At 46.3% G+C, this 19,709-nt stretch overlaps 1 protein-coding gene across 3 annotated transcripts in view; it reads left to right on the plus strand.

Moving 5' to 3' along the window:
- Positions 1-4,774: 4,774 nt before the first annotated feature.
- The window catches only part of FSHR (follicle stimulating hormone receptor), a gene marked incomplete at its 5' end in the record, with an annotated part of 87,914 nt that continues 72,979 nt past the window's right edge, over positions 4,775-19,709 (plus strand). For 2 of the 3 annotated variants that reach the window (XR_013836569.1, XM_079968633.1), the window contains one exon: positions 4,775-5,034. Coding sequence is in view for 2 of the 3 variants with exons in the window: in XM_079968633.1 (XP_079824759.1) it covers positions 4,775-5,034 (260 nt within the window). The remainder of the gene's footprint in view (positions 5,035-19,709) is intronic. The other variant, XM_079968634.1, reaches the window with a different exon arrangement.

Raw genomic sequence — 19,709 nt, forward strand, 5'->3', positions numbered from 1 at the left:
CAGCTGATTCAGTTTCCCACCCTCCCTCCCTTTAGGTAGGCTCTTGACATTGCTATGGACATTGGTCGGTCGCCGCAAGGTGCCTGGTAGGAATTTTTTTCCAGTTGGCATTGGCCCTCTTGGTTTTTCGCCTACCTCGTAGCAACTCGTCACAACTCTTTGGCATTGGCTACTAGGCATTGGTAAGGAAGGGTTAAGGGTATGTGGGGGGGAGGAAATGCCATCACCCCCCCCAAAGCAAAAAGTAGTCCGATAAAGGACTCCGGGGGCGTTGCCCTGTCTGAAGCCTATGGAGGTGTGGGCCTAAGGCACGCCCCCGAGTGGTAACCCCAGAGGAGCTCCTAGTTGATGTGCCTCAGCAGGACTCCCTTTACTGGTGGTTAACCCTTGCCGGTCTTCACGCAATCGGGCTGAAGCCTGCTAGTCGATAGGACCAATGCCTAAGCCAATACTGCTCATTCCTTTAATCAATAAAGTTGTGGCCTATTTTGCCCATTTCCTGTGTCTTTATGACTTCCGGGGGAGGCGGGAACTCGCCACGCAACCCCCGTTAAAAAGGATTTCATGGGAGCAAGCAAGAAGAAAGATGTCTTCAGCCTGAGACCTTGAAGACTCCAACCCAGAATTCCCCAGATTTCGGGCCCCTCCCCCATGCACCCAGCCAGCATGACCAATGGTCCAGGATGGTGGGAGTTGAAGTCTAAAACATTTGCAAGACACCGGGTTGGGGGAGACTAACCTAACAATAAGATTGACCAGTTTTTGAGGTCAGATCTCATAGATAGCTCAGCTGGTTAGAGTGTGGTGCTGATAATGCCAAGGTTGAGGGTTCGATTCTCATATCAGACAGCTTCATACTCCTGCATTGGAGGAGGTTGGGCTAGATTGGGGGGGGGTGTCAACCTGGTCCCTACTGCCCACTAGTGGACATTTCAGGATTCTACGTGGGTAGTAGGGGGTTCTACAGCACAAGCTGAATCCTCCTGCCATCGAGCACTGGTGGGTGGTAAGGAAATTTTGCCATCAATGCATTCGTGGGCGGTAAGTATAAAAATTTCGTGAGGAGGAATTAAAGAACCTCTTAATGAGGGTGAAAGAAGAGAGCGCAAAATATGGTCTGAAGCTCAACATCAAAAAAACGAAGATCATGGCCACTGGGCCCATCACCTCCTGGCAAATAGAAGGGGAAGAAATGGAGGCAGTGAGAGATTTTACTTTCTTGGGCTCCATGATCACTGCAGATGGTGACAGCAGTCACGAAATTAAAAGATGCCTGCTCCTTGGGAGAAAGGCGATGGCAAACCTAGACAGCATCTTAAGAAGCACAGACATCTTCTTGCTGACAAAGGTCCATATAGTTAAAGCTATGGTTTTCCCAGTAGTGATGTATGGAAGTGAGAGCTGGACCATCAAGAAGGCTGATCGCCGAAGAATTGATGCTTTTGAATTATGGTGCTGGAGGAGACTCTTGAGAGTCTCATGGACTGCAAGAAGATCAAACCTATCCATTCTGAAGGAAATCAGCCCTGAGTGCTCACTGGAAGGACAGATCCTGAAGCTGAGGCTCCAATACTTTGGCCACCTCATGAGAAGAGAAGACTGCCTGGAAAAGACCCTGATGTTGGGAAAGATGGAGGGCACAAGGAGAAGGGGACGACAGAGGACAAGATGGTTGGACAGCGTTCTCGAAGCTATGAGTTTGACCAAGCTGCCGGAGGCAGTGGAAGACAGGAGTGCCTGGCGTGCTCTGGTCCATGGGGTCACGAAGAGTCAGACACAACTAAATGACTAAACAACAAGGTATAAAAAGGCTGACTACCCCTTGGCTAGATGATCCTCAAGGTCCCTTCCAACTCAACAATTCTAGGATGCTATAAAGCAAGCAGTTCTCAAGCACCCTAAATTTCAGGGACGAATTTAATATCCAACAAGCAAGAGCACCCTGAGCACATACAAGCAGAATGTCAAGCTTCCTCTACTCCAAACATCCACAGACTCTGAACATCGGTGAAACTGAAAGTAAAAGTAAAATGAAAAAGTACCATATACAGTCGAACCTTGGAAACCGAACGGAATCTGTTCCAGAAGTCCATTTGACTTCCAAAACATTTGGAAACCACAGCACGCGTGCTGATTGGCTGCAGGAAGCTCCTGCGGCCAATCGGAAGCCGTGGAAGCCCCAGCGGACATTTGGGTTCCAAAGAACGTTTGCAAACTAGAACACTTTGCGGTGTTCAGGAGCCAAAATGTCTGAGTACTAAGGCGTTCACGATCCAAGGTACAACTGTAGTATTATTATGAGCAAAAAAATCATCACCCACCTTCCCCGAGACCCTGACAGGCCATACAGAGAAGGGCAGGCAAACTCTGATATCTACAAGCATCCCAAGGTCTACCAACCAGAGGCAGGTGCAGAAAACATGAAATAACTGGATGCCTCTGAGGGACATAACTATCACTTTTGGTTTCTCTCAGTTTCTCAGTTTCCCAATCCTACATTCAGTTCATCAGATCAAGTTGTTTTTTTAAAGTACTCATGAAAATCTGCCAGCATTTTAGTGCACATTTCTTTGAATAAACACATTTCTATGAGCAGTTTTGCACCATGCGCACCTTCTTGCAAGAAATTTCTCCTAATATAATGCATTAAAAAAATTATTTTCACTAGCACACAAACCTTGGCACACTTTTTTCTTTGGCTTGGAAAATGCATTGCAAGGTTTGGTGGAGAAGTGCAGTTTTCAAATGAATTTTCAAATGAGTTTGCCCATTGATTGGGGAAGTGTGAAATAAGTAGGTTTGCAGTAAGATCCTAGAATAACAGAGTGGGAAGGAGCCACAAAGATCATTTACTTCAACCCTCTGCAATGCAGGAATCTTCTGCCCAGCATGGGGTTCGAACCCAAGACCCTGGGGTTACGAGTCTCCCTCTCTAATGAGTGAGCCATCCCTGTGGGACTGTTTTTTCCTTGCTCCCCACCTCATGACACCTTCTGAGCCACGACAACTATTTCCCCCAGTAGAAGCGAACTGAGATTCCCTGCCTTGTTAGCTACCTTTGTCAGATGCCACATACAAAGTCAGACCCCTGGTCCACACTGCTGTTGTGAGTGTGGAAGGAAGACCGCTCCCTGATTCAAGGCCTATTTCCACCTGGCCTAAGGGACAGGGCCCACACTCACTCTGAGCATGTCAAAAATGTTTTTAAATGTATTTAAATGTTCAAAATACTTGTTCATCTGTGGTGTTTTAAATGTTGTTTTTGGTTTTTGGTTTTTTTAAGCTGTTATGGGTGGGATGGATGTTTGATGGGGCTGGGTCTTAGTTTAGTTTCAGTATAAATGTAATTCTTTTTATTTCAATTAGTATTGATTGTCTTGTTGGTTTGCTGTGTAGTTTTGTTTTAAAGGAGAGAGGGTATGAGTCATGGGGGTGCAGAGATGGTGTGAACGGACTTAGTGCTTAGCTTATATTTTTAGCTGCTATTTTGTTAAAGTTTTTAATATCGTTTTTTAGATTCTAGATGCCGCATTGATTTGTTAATCATATGACTTGGCGTAATTGTGAGGTTTGGCTTACTTTTTAGTTGCTGTTTTGTTAAGTGGTTTTTTTTAATTGCAACTGTTTTATTGGTTATTTGTTAATTATTTTATATGATGTATGCTGTATTCGTGATGTGCTATTGTGTTTTATTATGTTATGGTTATTTATTGGTTGTAAGCCTTCTTGAAATTCATTTGAATGAAAAGCAGCATATACTGTATTTTTCCATGTATAAGACAACCCCTATTTTGGGGGACCCCAAATTAAGATAATGGGGGGAGATTGCCCAGAGTTGTTGAGCTTTTTTAGGGGGGGCAACTGCCAAAAACCACTCAGCCTCCTGACTGACACTGCAAATCGCACATGTCACCAAAGCCACCAACCATCTCCCAATCACACCCAATTGCTGCAGCGGCAGCCAATCAACAGCAGGCCTTCACACAGCCACCAATCACCCGCCCAATTGATAAAGCAACAGCCAATCGACACCAGCCCTTGACACAGCCACCAGTCACCCACCCAATCATCATTGACAATCTCCTGCTTGCCCGTCTCTGAACTATCTGTGTATAAGGTAAAGGTAAAGGTACCCCTGCCCGTACGGGCCAGTCTTGACAGACTCTGGGGTTGTGCGCCCATCTCACTTAAGAGGCCAGGGGCCAGCGCTGTCCGGAGACACTTCCGGGTCACGTGGCCAGCGTGACATCGCTGCTCTGGCGAGCCAGAGCCGCACACGGAAACGCCGTTTACCTTCCCGCTGGTAAGCGGTCCCTATTTATCTACTTGCACCCGGAGGTGCTTTCGAACTGCTAGGTTGGCAGGCGCTGGGACCGAGCAGCGGGAGCGCACCCCGCTGCAGGGATTCGAACCGCCGACCTTTCGATCGGCAAGTCCTAGGCGCTGAGGCTTTAACCCACAGCGCCACCTGCGTCCTGTGTATCTTATGTGTGTGTGTCTTATACACCTGTGTATAAGACAACCCCAATTCTTTTACATTGTTTTATAATTAAAAAATCGTCTTATACATGGAAACGTACAGTAAATACAATCAGCCAATCAATCAGTCCACCTATGTGCTCTGCCACTGAACTACAGCCCTTCCCTGATGTTATGTTGCTGTTTACTCAAACAATTGGGGAGGGAGTAAACCTTGCTGCAAATCACTCGTATTGACTGCAGATCTACCTTCTGGCCCACCCCTGAGGTGCAGAAGACCTTCCTTGGGTGTTGCATGACTCACCACTGCCCATTAAGGCGGTGCCTCGGTGGAAGGAGTGAGGAAGGAGGAGCTTCTCTTTCAGTGGCCGGGAGAGAGGGCATTGCAGAGGCAAGCATGGCTCTGTTCCCTTCTGCCTGCTTCTGCCTGCTTCTCCTCTTGGGGTCTGGCTCCGGGCATCCCACCTGTCAGTTCTTGGACAACTTGATGTTCACCTGCCAGGATAGCAAGGTGACCCAAGTGCCGCAGGACATCCCCAGGAACGCCACAGAACTGTGAGTAAATTGGGCAACCAAAAGAACTCTACAGCAGACTTTTGCTTTGGTCTCTGGAGATTATCTCCTCCTTTGATAAATTGGGCTCACTCTTTCTGGAGGATATTCAGAGGGAGGGATCGCTGGTTCTTCTGGGACCACAGCAACCCTCCTCAAAGGAGGTTTGCAAGCGTTGGAGAGAGATAAGTTGCCTGCGCAAAAAAGTTTCAGTCGGAGTTTCCCACAGCAGTGGGGGTTTCCAAAGTAATTTATGATATTAAGCGCTTGGCGTTTTCTCCAAAACGAAAAACAAAAAACCTTGCTTGAACACAGCTGAAACTGAACAAAGTAAAAGTCTGTCTGCTGAAAAGCAGCACAACTTATCTGGGGAAAATCTGGCAACCTTTTCAACCGGAGCGTTGTAGCAACTAGCTCCTATCTTCTCTGCTGAGACTTTTTTTCCTTTGCAAAGAAGTTAGTGGTTTACATCATGATCACACAGTACTTTGCGGAGTTTCCTAAAAGTGAAGGGGGGAGGGGGCGCGTGAGGGGGAGTCCTAGATAAGGATGGTTTTCTTTTAAATTTTGAAAAAGGGGGGAAAGCAAATGGTCCTTATGGGATGAAATGGAACAAGAAGCTCTAATGAGAATAAATGAAGACAGCTCACTGTTGGATTTCTCAATTACAAGGCAGTTTCTTGAAGTTCCCATTTATTCCTCGGGATCTGACACAGGCAGTGTTCTTTATCAGATGTTTCAGCAGCTCTGTAACACAGAGATTACCACCAATACTTAACGGTGTCCTTGCTGGAATAAAATTGTGGGGTTTCTTCTTGCTGAAGCACAAATGGCAGATTCTCACCCTATGCACCAAAGATACATAGCAAGGATTTGGTCCAGTAAGGGGCTCTACAATTGTCCCTGTATCCATGAAGGTTTGAGAGGAGGTGACGCCAAGAACAGGGAACCTGTGGTCCTCCAAGATATTCCTGGACTACAGCTCCCATCGTCCCTGAACTTTGCCCATGCTGGCTGAGGCCAATGTGAGCTGGAGTCTGGGATCTGGAAGGTCACAGTTTCCCCATTTGTGCCTTAGTAGACCACATCACTTAAGCATCATTGCAAAGCATTGTTGCACATGTCAAGCTGGTTAAATGAGGAGGGGTTGTCGGGGTCTTTCTAAGGGAAAGAGCAAAGAGCATGTGCATATTCTTCCTCAGGCATAAGATCTCAGCAAAATTTGTTTTCAGCAGCAAACCTCAATGCGGTTATGCGCAACAAAGGTATAATTTATGGAATTTCTATGTGGCCACACGATGCATTTAAAGCACTCATAGAATCATAGAGTTGGAAGAGACCACAAGGGCCATCGAGTCCAACCCCCTGCCAAGCAGGAAACACCATCAGAGCACTCCTGACATATGGTTGTCAAGCCTCTGCTTAAAGACCTCCAAAGAAGGAGACTCCACCACACTCCTTGGCAGCAAATTCCACTGTCGAACAGCTCTTACTGTCAGGAAGTTCTTCCTAATGTTTAGGTGGAATCTTCTTTCTTGTAGTTTGGAGCCATTGCTCCGTGTCCGCTTCTCTGGAGCAGCAGAAAACAACCTTTCTCCCTCCTCTATGTGACATCCTTTTATATATTTGAACATGGCTATCATATCACCCCTTAACCTCCTCTTCTCCAGGCTAAACATGCCCAGCTCCCTTAGCCGTTCCTCATAAGGCATCGTTTCCAGGCCTTTGACCATTTTGGTTGCCCTCCTCTGGACACGTTCCAGTTTGTCCGTGTCCTTCTTGAACTGTGGTGCTCAGAACTGGACACAGTACTCCAGGTGAGGTCTGACCAGAGCAGAATACAGTGGCACTATTACTTCCTTATGCCACTTTAACAGTCATAGCTTCTCTCCTGGGAAGTGTGGTTTGTTAAGGGTGCTGAGAGTCCTCTATTCTCCTCCCAGAGTCCCCTGGGGTGAAGGAACAGCTGTTAAATTACTTTGAGAATTGGCCTTTGTGTTGGTTTTGAAAGAAAGAGAGAACATAGCAGACATGGATCAGATGAAAATTATTTCTCCTGTATAAGTTATTTCTCCATTGCAAGTAAGGGCAGAGACAATAGTTCATTTTCCGGAGATCAGATAGCGATATTAACTTTCTTGAAGGTGTTTCATATTATTGGGAAAGTGTAGCTTTTTGGGGGGGCAAAGGGGAAGGGAGCACAGAGAACCTGCACAGGTACCAGAGGCTCCCAGCTGCAGGCAGTCACCTGCCCCAAGATGGAAGGTGATGGAAATGTTGATGGTGGACGGGTGTGCTTGTCCCTGCTGTTCTCCTCACTTGTTTACTTTCCCCTTTTTGGAATGCCTGAAGAGAACTTGCATTTCATAGAATCATAGAATCATAGAATCATAGAGTTGGAAGAGACCACAAGGGCCATCGAGATATGTTTCTTGGCTGTTCCACTTTAGACCGCAGGAGGGGCAGGACACATCTTGACATCTCAATCCCCTCCCCCTCCCAAATGACCTCATGTAGAAAACTAGCATATCAGGGAAAGGCTAGACAAATTTTCTATGTGGAAGGAATGCCTGTAAGCAGCAGCATTCAGTCAAATCTGCTAAATCTGAAGTAGTACGTCTCATATATAGGCTTAACACTTCACTGAGAGAACTTGGCCAAAAAAAAAAAACAAAAAAAAAAACCTCAGGAAGTTACCTCACTGTGCATTCCAAGGCCTATCACACAGGGGAGAGATTTCTGTACATAATGCGTAGCCCCCATAGCATGTTGAATGGCACCAAAATGCTCTTTTCAATGGACATACTCTTCCTAGAAATGGTACTGGCCCAGTTCACACATAACACTAAGCCGTTGTTTATTAAATCGCGGTTTACTAAACCATGGCTTCATGCTATGTGTGAATGTTGCCCAATGGCTTAATTATGGTTTGTTAACTGCCAGCATACCATGATCTGAAGTCATGGTTTGTTGTTGGCTTACGAACCTTTGCTTGTTTATCTGTAGCTTGCCATCACATGTGAACCCAGTGCCTCTTCATAACCATGTTTCGTTTGACCACAAAATTTCACACCACATTCTCATATTTTCTATTGCACAAAGGACCCACAAATTCACTTCACATTTTGTCTTAGGCATGATCTGGTTAGACTCTAGCCTCTAACCGTTAGAGGCTAAGCCAGTAGCCAGCATGGAGCCCTGCAGATGTTGTTGGACTACATATCCCATGACCATAGGCAGAGGAGCATTGGAGTTCAGCAACTCCATAATGGCTTCCTCCCATCGAGACTTAAGCAGAATCACCACCCATCTTTGAAGAGATTTCAGTTGTAATTATCTTCTAAAACTCTTTAGATTCTTCACCTAAAGAGGAACCTCCAGAGTTGCTTCCAATTGTGTTTTAGGCTAAATTTCAATGGCAACTCCCCCACCCTCTTTTGGTAACATTTGTTCTTCTCATCTGTTCCTCTCATCTGTTCCTCTGTGAAACTAATCACTCAACAATCCAAAATTGGAAGAAAGGCAGATGGAAGCAGGAAAGAGATAAAAAAGCGGCCATTAATCAACCCCCTAATAGGCGAAGTGTTCCTGTGCCAAAATAGTGAGCAAAATACTTTTGTTCGACTTTTATAATTGTTGGGACAATGCCTTCTTCTGAAAGACGGAGAACTTGCCATTATCAGAAGTGGTTTGACAGCTGGGGTCGACCCACTTCAAAAGCTTCCCAGCAGGCATGTCACCTGTTGCTTACCTGGAGAGAGGTGGCAGAGAAGTTCGTGCAGTGAAAATCTCCTAGTGGAGCCAGTTTGGTTCCATTAAATTTGCACCACTTTAACCCCCCCCCCCCGCCCCTTTGCCCCTGCCCCTCTCCTTACTGTTAGGAAGCTAGCATTGTGGCTTTGCCTCACCCATGGAGACATTTCTGGTTATTATGTTATTCTGACAGTTTCATCCCACCATTTCTCCAAGGGACTCAGTCTGCTGAAAGTTGTCCTTCCCAACTCCACATTATTTTCATAACAATCCTGTGAGAAAGGTTAACCCGACAGCTGGTGACTGGTCCAATGTCACTCAGCTAGATTTCAGGCACAATGAGCATTTGAGCCCTGGTCTTCCCAGTCCTAGGGATGTGGGTGGCGCTGTGGGTTAAAACACAGAGCCTAGGACTTGCCGATCAGAAGGTTGGCAGTTTGAATCCCTGTGACGGGATGAGCTCCCATTGCTCGGTCCCTGCTCCTGCCAATCTAGCAGTTCGAAAGCACACCAGTGCAAGTAGATAAATAGGTACCACTCCAGCATGAAGGTAAACGGCGTTTCCATGAGCTGCTCTGGTTTGCCAGAAGCGGCTTAGTCATGCTGGCCACATGACCCGGAAGCTGTACGCCGGCTCCCTCGGCCAGTAAAGCGAGATGAGCGCCGCAACCCCAGAGTCGTCCGCAACTGGACCTAATGGTCAGGGGTCCCTTTACCTTTACCTTTTACTTCCCAGTCCTAGTTAGACACTTTAACCACCTCACCATGCCGGACATTGTGAAATGTCATGCTGGTGATTGCTAGGTGGGTGCTTCAGAAATTCTAAAAGGTAAAGGTAAAGGTACTACTTACCAATAACAAAAATTAAATACAACAAATTTAGACAGAGCTGGTTGAAAGCACCTGTTCAGCCAGAAAGCTTACTAAGTGACTGTAGGCCATTCACACTTATTCTAGCCAACCTTGAAGGGTTGTTGTAAAGTTAGAATGGAAAAGGGGCTGCAAAGATCATAGCTTCTTGAGAGGAGCGATGGGAGAAAAATCCAAATAAATAACTTAAGAATTGCCGATCAGGTGTCCCATCCATGTACTAACCAGGACAGACCCTGCTTAGCTTCCAAGAAGAATACATGTAATTTCCTACATGTACACAAGTGATCTCCATGCAGGAAATTGAATTAAGCAAAATTTAACCCCTCATTCCCCTCATCCTCCATGAGATCATCATAAGGCTATGTGTATCTTCCATGATCCATGAAGCAAGTTGTTTCCTCCCACCCACCCATCGCCCTTGTCCCTGCACATGCCATGCCATTCCTTTTCTTTGACTGGCAATGATTGAAGAAAACGTTATGCAAGTTTTACATGGGTAAGTCTGGCTCGGTCCATGGTATCTTTATTGAAGTTAGAAGCAGAGAGAGAGATATTTTTCAGCCAGAGCTCACCGGAGCTCAGCTCCAGCACCTCTCAGGTGGGCACCATTGCGTGGACAGCCGGAGTCCCCCAGATCCCGGCCTCCCCCCCCCCCGTCATGTGGACTAATGACTCAAGACAACATGCTATGGGATTAAATTGGCCACAACTTTATTAAATTTCAAATGTGGGTAGACCTTGGCTCAGGCATTGGGCGTTCTCCCTCCCCAGTCCCCAGCCGGGAACCTAGGGAGCATCAGGGTTATCCAGTGGGGGGGGGATGGGCCGGCTCTGGAGAACATATGTTCAAGCAGAGATAGCCGCCCCCGTTACGCCGCCACCGCAGGGGAGAGCAATTACGACCTCTCGGCGTACGGTCAAAGGCTCCCTTCAGAAACCCTTTTAACGGGGAACCCTGGTATCGCCGCTGCAAAGAGGAAGATAGACTAAAGGATTTCACCCAAGGCCTGATACCGCCAAAGTTGTGATGTTTTGCTACGGGAAAGGCAAAACCTGCCAATGCAGGGAAATTCCTTTCCGGCCCTTTAAAAGTGACCTTGACGTAGCAGCGCCCGCATACCTGTGAAGAAAAGTTAACCTGCAAAATAAGACATTAACTGAGGGTGGGTAGGGTGGGAGAAGCTCTGGAGCCAAGTGAGGATTCCCAGGTAAGATCCTCCCTCTATTGTGTGGGCAGGTAGTCCCTCCCCTACCTGGCCTGTTCTCCTTGGCAACGCTTCCCCCAGGTGGGATTGGACAACTGACTGAGGTAGGCGGAGACCTCCAGGTATCCCACCTGAGGGAAGGCAAAGCCAAGCCTATGCTGATGGAGCCGCTCCAGATCTAGGGGCTGTGCGTGTCCCCGCAAAGGGCGCCCCCCGTTTTATGCGGGGAGCGGTCATTGTCATTCTCAAAGAACAAGGGGGAAGTTCATGGTGAACTTCAGCACCTCTTCTTCTAGAAAAACAGCACTGGTTAGAAGAGATACCAGTTGAGGTTAAATGAGTTCCTCGCCCTCCTTCATCTGAAATAATCTTATGAATTTCACAAGCTATCAAGGTTGCAGCATAAAGATTGCCAGTGTTTCCTATCCAGCAGCTATTGAGTCTAGACAGAAAAGCTGAGACGCCTAAACAAAAAGTTTGAATGGATTGTCTCCGGCGTTAATTGTTTTGCTTGCCAAGTTTTATCTCGGGGTAACTGTCCTCAAAAATCTGCTGTCTTTTTAAAAAAAATAGTATTTATTCAAATTTTAAAGATTACAAAGATACAAAAAATAAAAGGACAAAAAAGGAAAAATAAAAAACAGAAAAAATACAAACAATTGATAAAAAAACCAGATCAAACCTTTACATAACTTTCTTTCCTTTGCTTATTTCCTTGACCTCCTCACACCTCCCTTTTTTGTATTCTAGTTCAATTAGATGTTTCAGCAAATCCTTTCCAGCTTTGTTTTTATCCTAATAATTTATCTTAATATACTGTAATTCTCGTCTTTCACCAATTAAAAAATCAATTTTAACCTAGTCCTTTATATCATTTCTGCTAAAACCACATTACTTCATTCCAACAAAAAATCTGCTGTCTTGTTGATGGTACATCCTTTTCTTTCACAAACCCCCAAACTTTATTCTCATCAAGAGTAAAGGAGGTGGGTTACATAAACCATAATTACATCCTTAAAGCGAGTTGTGTACTGAAAGATTGAAATTAACCATTTTTTACAAGCAGTTTTGTTCAATTGTTTCTGCCTCCAGTTCTTTCAGACATAAAATACAGACGTGGATAAGTTTTGTTTAACTGAATTCCACACAAGTCTGATTCACCAGTGCATACCTACTTACCAAGCAAGGCCTTACTAAAATATTCCAAATATTTGCCAAAAAGTCTGTAAATCAAGCATGCGGAGTTGAACACTTGAAACTGGAAGTTTCTGGGTGGCATGAGTTTTGGATCACCTTCAGAAGACTTTGTTTGCAAGCCACAGAACTTAATACAGATATATTCAAGAATTGTTTAGCGAATATTTTGGAGAACACAATTTTGCTATCTGTGAATTCTGTGAATATTGTTTTGATACTGTTGAAGAAAGCAATGAGATCGAACAAACGAAGCTGCTCTACCGCGTCAGATCATTGGTCCATGTAGCTCAGTATGTATTGTCTCCAATGACTGACAGCATCTCTCTGGGGTTACATGCAGGGAATCCCTGGAGATCTGGGGATTAAATCTGAGACATTCAGCATGCCAGGTAGATGCCGCAGGTTAAAAGAGGTTAAAAGAGGAGGTCAGCTCCTCTCTTAAAGAATTAAAGAATTCTGGGAGCTGTGGTTTGTTAAGGGTGCTGAGAGTTGCCAGGACACCCCATTCCCTCTCACAGAGCTGAAATTTCCAGAGTTCCCTAGGAAGCAGGATTGACTGTTAACTCACTCTGGGAATTGTAGCTCTCTGAGGCTGAAAAATCTCGGCCAAAACAGTTGACCCTGATCTTATTTCCACCCTATCTTTCAAACTGAATAACCCTGACTATGGTTTACAAAGCAGAAAGCACAGCTCTTCACTGTTTTCTCCAATCACCACTAGAGAGGTGAAATATACTCGGAGTCGAGAGTGGATTTCATGCTCTTTATTCAGCTCATAGTGGTGAGGAGGAATGGAAGCTTTATATACATGTCTGCTTTATATACATTATTTACACAATGGGCCCTACGCGATTGGCCAATCAGGTTGCAGATTCACTTCCACCTGGAGCTGGATTGGGTGGCTCCTGTGGACCAATCAGACTGCTGCATTCTGGATCCTATTGTTCTAGGACCAATCAGACTGTTACATTCTGAATCCTATTGTTCTAGGGCCAATCAGACTGCTGCATTCTGAATCCTTTTGTTCTAGGACCAATCAGACTGCTGCATTTTGGATTCTATGCAACTCAGTACATAACAGGAGGCGAGGAGCTGAATGTCAGGTGGTCCCAGGCAGGCCATTGGACAGTGCTTTCCTGTCTTGCTTCTCTCCCTCTAATGAAGCCAGCCGGAATGGCAATGGATGGATGAGCAGAGAAGTCTAAAGGCTCTTAGTCCCAGCCTGGCTGGGAGACATTCTGTATCTTCATTGTGGCTGGCAATAGCACACAGTGGGGTGGGCCGGAGGCACTTACCTGATCTCCTGGCAGGTAATTGGCTGCTTCTTACTGGGAGTGGGAGGGGCAAGGTGGCCGGGAGGTCAGCTCAGTGCAAACGCACCAATGGAGGCAATCTGATTCTCCTGCTGGTCCACTTACACCATGCTGTCCTCCCCCTTCCTCTCCAGCAACTCCCCTGCCAAGGGATCAGGAAAGCTTCTCCACTCCATCAGGCCATTCACTAAAGGTGTCTCCTTGTTTTCTTTTTAGCTCTGCCCCTTACTGCTACTGGCTACATGGTTTTCATGGATACGTTTATTTGTTTTTTTTAATTGTTTTTTTTAAAAAAATTCAGACATTTTTGTGTTAACAAAGAAGAAAATAGTTTAAACTGGTGAGTAAATAAAGGAGAGCAAGTGGGGGCGGGACTTAGAAATCATTGCGAATATTCCAGAGGCTGCTATAGTTAGCGCCATTTATGTACAGTTTATGGTTATACATAATTTGCACAATTACAATGTAACTTTCTCAGCTCAATTTTGCCTTAAATTACCTCCAAAACAGCTTGCCGTACAATTTGTTTCACTGCGCCAATAAAAAACAAATAAACTTCTACCACAGGTTTAACAAGTCTTTTAGTTTATCGAAACTTCTTTCCCTCCCTCCCCCGTTTTAGTATAGCATGTTATTTTATACATTGGGATCTTGCCCGCTCACTTTCTTTAAAAGCTAGGATTTGTGGTTTTCCCCAGTACTTAGGAACGGGAATCCTTGCTGATTGTCAACTGTGTTATTGAGGGCTACTGTTTTATGGATTATTGTAAATTACCCTGGAAATGTTTAATTAAAGGGCAGTGTAGAACTGTGATAAATCAGTCGGTTCCCCTCTTTTCAAGAGTAGCCAGCTAGGATGATTCTGGAAAGATATATCAAGGGATGTATCATCTTTTCTTGCTGCTTGTGTGGCCCCTCACGCCCCCCCCCCCCGCCCAGTCCCCAGATATTCAGTCAGTGCCACAAAGCCTCTGCGCTTGGTACTTTCATGGCCAACGGCCATTCGACCTCTCATCCATGAGTTCCCTTTTAAACCCGTCGTCAGGAGCCAGAGCCAGGAGCCGGCCAGCAATTAAAAAAACACTTGTCTCATTGAAGTTAACTCTTTATTCAAAGAATCCCAAACAGTGCAGGCCTATTCTGGTGACCTTAGTGAGTTCTTTTTGGGTGTGACGAGGGGTGTTGAAGCACATAGCTTCTGACTTTGTAAAATTTACCTGTAGGCCCGACACCATTGCAAATGTGTTGAGTTCTCTGATTAGGGAGGTTGCTGTGCTTATGGGGTCTGGGGTTGTGACCATTAGGTCATCTGCAAAGAGCCCTAATTTATAGGTTCTGCCTTTTATTTCCACTCCCTTGATGTCTGTGGCTGCTCGGATTCGGATTGCTAAGGGTTCCAGAGCCAGGATAAATAAGAAGGGAGACAGTGGGCATCCTTGTTTCGTGCCTCTTTGGATAGCTATAGTATTAGAATCCATAGTTAGCTCTGCATTTTGCTGAGGCTTGGGAGTATATTTGCTTGAGGATTTGTAGGAAGTTGGGGCCAAATTTCATGTTAGTTAGTACTGCTAATATGTATTTCCACTCTAAGCAATCAAAGGCTTTGAGGATATCAAGGGACATAATTGTCAATGGGAGTTTAGTTGCCTTTCTGTGTTCGATCAGGTTCAGTAGTTTCCTGATGGGGTCTGTTATATTGTGGCCAGGGACAAAGCCAGTCTGGTCCGGGGCTATTAACACAGTGCAGGCCTATTGATCACAGCAACTCTCCCCCCATAGGTCTTGCCCCAATGAAGCAGTTGTGAGAACTGAGGGTCCTCACCTTCCCTTGGCTTTCTAAGGCTCATCCCCTGATTCCTTTCCCAGCAGCCTAAGACTCTGTTGTCTTTTCTCTCTTTGCTCTGCCCTCTTCATTTCTCTGCCTATTCTGGGAGACCAGGCAGGAGGGGAGCTGGTTGCGGCAGGAGGGGGCGACCCCCTGGCTTCTTCAGCAGCCTGCTTCATCTCTGTCTCCTGCCCCACTTTCTCTCCTGCCTCTGATTCTCGAGATCTCTGTGCCCCAGCCTCTCCCTGCTCGCTAACCTCGATTACTTTTTCAGCTTCTGACACCTCCTCCCTCCTCTGCTCTCTCTTCTCCCTCTGACCACTCATCATCATCCAGTTGCCTGGCTCTGAGTCTTCTTTCTTTGGGGGTTCCCCAGCTGGTGCCTCCCACCCCTCTTCAGCATCCAGCCGGTCCATGACAGCCATTGGCATCACCCCACCTTGCAGCAGGGAGTACCATAAGTTGATGGTCTGTTTCCTTTGTCCTGAATTTCTCTGCTGTTGTCCCTCCTCCTGCTGTTCTCAAGCAATTCTCAGTAGGGACACTTGAGGATTTTAATGGGTCCATTTTTAAAAAATTTTTTTAGTGCTGACATCGTTTTGCCAAATCCCAAACAGTGATTAAAGGGTAAAGGGGACCCCTGACCCTTAGGTCCAGTCGTGGCCGACTCTGGGGTTGCGGTGCTCATCTCGCTTTATTGGACGAGGGAGCCGGCGTACAGCTTTCAGGTCATGTGGCCAGCATGACTAAGCCGCTTCTGGTGAACCAGAGCAGTGCACGGAAATGCCTTTTACCTTCCCGCTGGAGTGGTACCTATTTATCTACCTGCACTTTGATGTGCTTTCAAACCGCTAGGTTGGCAGCAGCTGGGACTGCGCAACAGGAGCTCACCCCGTCGCGGGGATTTGAACCACCGACCTTCTGTTCAGCAAGCCCTAGGCTCCGTGGTTTAACCCACAGCGCCACCCGCGTCCCTAAACAGTGATTAGGTCTTGCTTTAAGACAGGTGTGGGCAGCCTTCCAGATGTTGTTGGATTACAACTCCCATGATCCCTGACCATTCATTGGCCAGGCTGTCTGGAGCTAATAGGAATTGAGAGTTCAACATCTGTAGAACTGTAGTTTCCGATGCCCCTCTTTTAGGGTAGAATGCATACCCCCAAAATGATACTTTCTGTATGTTCAGCTGTATTTCAGTTGTTGAACATCTGCTTTGCGTGCACAAGGTCCTTGCCATGTCCGGGTAAGGCTGTGAGAAAGCCTTGTATGAAATCCTGGAAAGCCATAACAATATGTGGATATTGCTGTTCCAGAAAGACCAATAGCCTGGTTCAGCAAAAGACAGCTTCCTCTTCTCCTGTGTGGTTCCTTTGAATGAGATGGAACAGACTTATGAATGAGCACATGCAAACCTGCCACAGGCCAGAAACAGTTCGACCCATCTTTCCTTAGCTATAAAGAATAGACGCCCTTCTGCTCAGTATGGAAGCATTAACTGGGGTAAAGCTGAACAACAACAGCAACATCAGTTGGTTTTGCAAAAGCAGAAACTTATCAGTAATCTCAAACACAGAGATTCTGGAGTTCATGTCTCCAATGGGTTAAGGGAACAAGGACTCAATGTACTTCATGGAAGGTGATTGAAACGAAAGCTCCAGAAATGTGGCAAAAAAGGGGAACAAACAGTTGTGGAAAACGCAAATAGAAAATGCCTCTGCAAGCAGAATTCTCCGCTTTCAGCATTGTTTTCTTTAAAGCCATTATCACACACTTAGTGGGAAATGAGTGGAGAAGCCCTCTTTAGGCACTGTACTTATTTTTCCTTTTATTTATTAAATTTGTATACCACCCTTTGTCCAAGGATCACAGGGCGGTTCATAACATAAAAACACAGAATGAAAGCTCAAAATACACGCTAAAACAAAAGCCAAACTAACCAGTGGACACCCCACACACAGAGAAAGACACATTTAAAAGGCCATAGGATGTGAACCAGCCAAATGCCTTGTTGAAGAGAAACGTTTTCACCCGGTGCCTAAAGATATGTAATGAAGGCACCTTCAGCAGGTACAGTGGTGCCTCGCAAGAGGAGAATAATCCGTTCTGCGAGTCTCTTCGTCTAGCGGTTTTTTCGTCTTGCGAAGCATCCCTATTAGCGGATTAGCGGCTTACCGGCTATTAGCGGCTTAGCGGCTAAGCGGCTATTAGCGGCTTAGCGGTTTAGAAAAAGGGAAAAAGGAAAAAACTCACAAGACGTTTTCGTCTTGCAAAGCAAGCCCATAGGGAAATTTGTCTTGTGAAGCACCTCAAAAAACAGAAAACCCTTTCGTCTAGCGGGTTTTTCGTCTTGCGAGGCATTCGTCTTGCGGGGCACCACTGTATAGCCAATGTGCTGCTCTGTTGTGGGAACAGCCATCAGCCCCAGTCAGTATGGCTAACAGTCAGGAATGATGGAAGTTGTAGTACAGCAACATCTGGAGGATGCCATGTTGGGCACCCCTAAACTTGACCACAAAGGAAATGGTGGGACAGTGAGGACTAGAGCCTTAGCTACATCCCAGTCACTGTTCCCATTGCCCTCCATCTCACAGAGGATCCACACACCTGCCATAACCGCACCTTACATTTAAAACAGTGCTGTACCACTTTGACAGCCGTGGCTTCCCCCAAAGCATCATGGGAACTAGATTGTTAAGGTTTTTGAGAGTTGCTAGGAGACCTCTTCACGGAGCTACAGTTGCAGAGTTCTCTGCAAAGAGGAATTTATTGTTAAAACCACTCCGGCCATTTTAGCTCTGAGGGGAATCAGTGGCGTAGCGTGGGGGGTGCAGGGGGGGCCGGCCGCACCGGGCGCAACATCTGGGGGTTAGGGTTAGGGGGTGCAAATCCTCGGGTTAGGGGTCGCAAATTACTTGCCTTGCCCCGGGTGCTGACAACCCACGCTACGCCACTGAGGGGAATAGAAATGAAACAACGACTTAGCATAAGAAGAGCTTGCAGGATCATGCCCAAGGCCCATCTGGCCCCGCATCCTGTTCTCACCGTAGCCAACCAGAGGTCTGTAGGAAACCCACAAGGAGCATTCAAGGGCAAGAGCCTTCTCCCCTCCTGTGGCTGTCAGAAATGGCATTCAGAAGCATTGCTGCCTCCAACCACAGAGGCAGAGCATCATCTTATTCTCCCTGAATTTGGTCCAATCTAATAATAATAATAATAATAATAATAATAATAATAATAATAATAATTTATTTATACCCTGTGGTGTAGTGGTTAAGAGTGGTGGACTCGTAATCTGGGGAACCAGGTTTGCTTCCCCGCTCCTCCACATGCAGCTGCTAGGTGACCATGGGTTAGTCACACTTCTCTGAAGTCTCTCAGCCCCACTCACCTCACAGAGTGTTTGTTGTGGAGGAGGAAGGGAAAGGAGAATGTTAGCCGCTTTGAGACTCCTTCGGGTAGTGACAAAGCGGGATATCAAATCCTTCCCCAGCCACTCTGGGAGGCTTCCAACAAAGAATAAAAATACATTAAAATGTCACACATTAAAAACTTCCCTGAACAAGGCTGCCTTCAGATGTCTTCTAAATGTCAGGTAGTTGTTTATCTCTTAGACATCTGATGGGAGGGCGTTCCACAGGGCGGGCACCACTACCAAGAAGGCCCTCTGCCTGGTTCCCTGTAGCTTTGCTTCTCGCAAGGATGGAACCGCCAGAAGGGCCTCGGCGCTGAACCTCCGTGTCCAAGCAGAACGATGGGGGTGGAGACGCTCCTTCAGGTATACAGGACCGAAGCTGTTTAGGGCTATTAAAGGTCAGCACCAACACTCTGAATTGTGCTCGGAAACGTACTGGAAGCCAATGTAGGTCTTTCAAGACCGGTGTTATGTGGTCTCGGCGGCTGCCGTCTAGCTGCCGCATTCTGGATTAGTTGTAGTTTCCGGGTCACCTTCAAAGGTAGCCCCATGTAGAGCGCATGGGAGTCCAAATGGGAGATAACCAGAGCATGCACCACTCTGGCAAGACAGTCTGCGGGCAGGTAGAGTCTTTGGCTGCTTATTAGATGGAGCTGGTAGACAGCTGCCCTAGATACAGAATTGACCTGCGCCTCCATGGACAGCTGTGAGTCCAAAATGACTCCCAGGCTGCGCACCTGGTCCTTCAGGGGCACAGTTACCCCATTCAGGACCAGGGAATCCTCCACACCAGCCCACCCCCTGTCCCCCTAAAACAGTACTTTAAAGCCATCCAAACTGGTTAGCAGCCATCACTGTCTCCTGTGGGTGTGAGTTCCACAGTTTAATTTCATGCCCTGCATAAAGAAGTGCTTTCTTTTAACTGTCCGGAAGCTTCAAACATTCGCCATCAACATAATAAAAAAAGCACTCATATTGGTGCTACTTTTTGGTCACATGAGAGAATTACACGAAATGCCATTTTTTCCTCAGTGAATAAGGTTACAATCAGACATTATTATTTTTACTGTTATTTATTGAATATACCAGTGGGTCTCAAG

Source organism: Podarcis cretensis, assembly GCF_951804945.1.
Source record: "Podarcis cretensis genome assembly, chromosome: 3".
NCBI classification, from domain to species: Eukaryota; Metazoa; Chordata; class Lepidosauria; order Squamata; family Lacertidae; genus Podarcis; species Podarcis cretensis.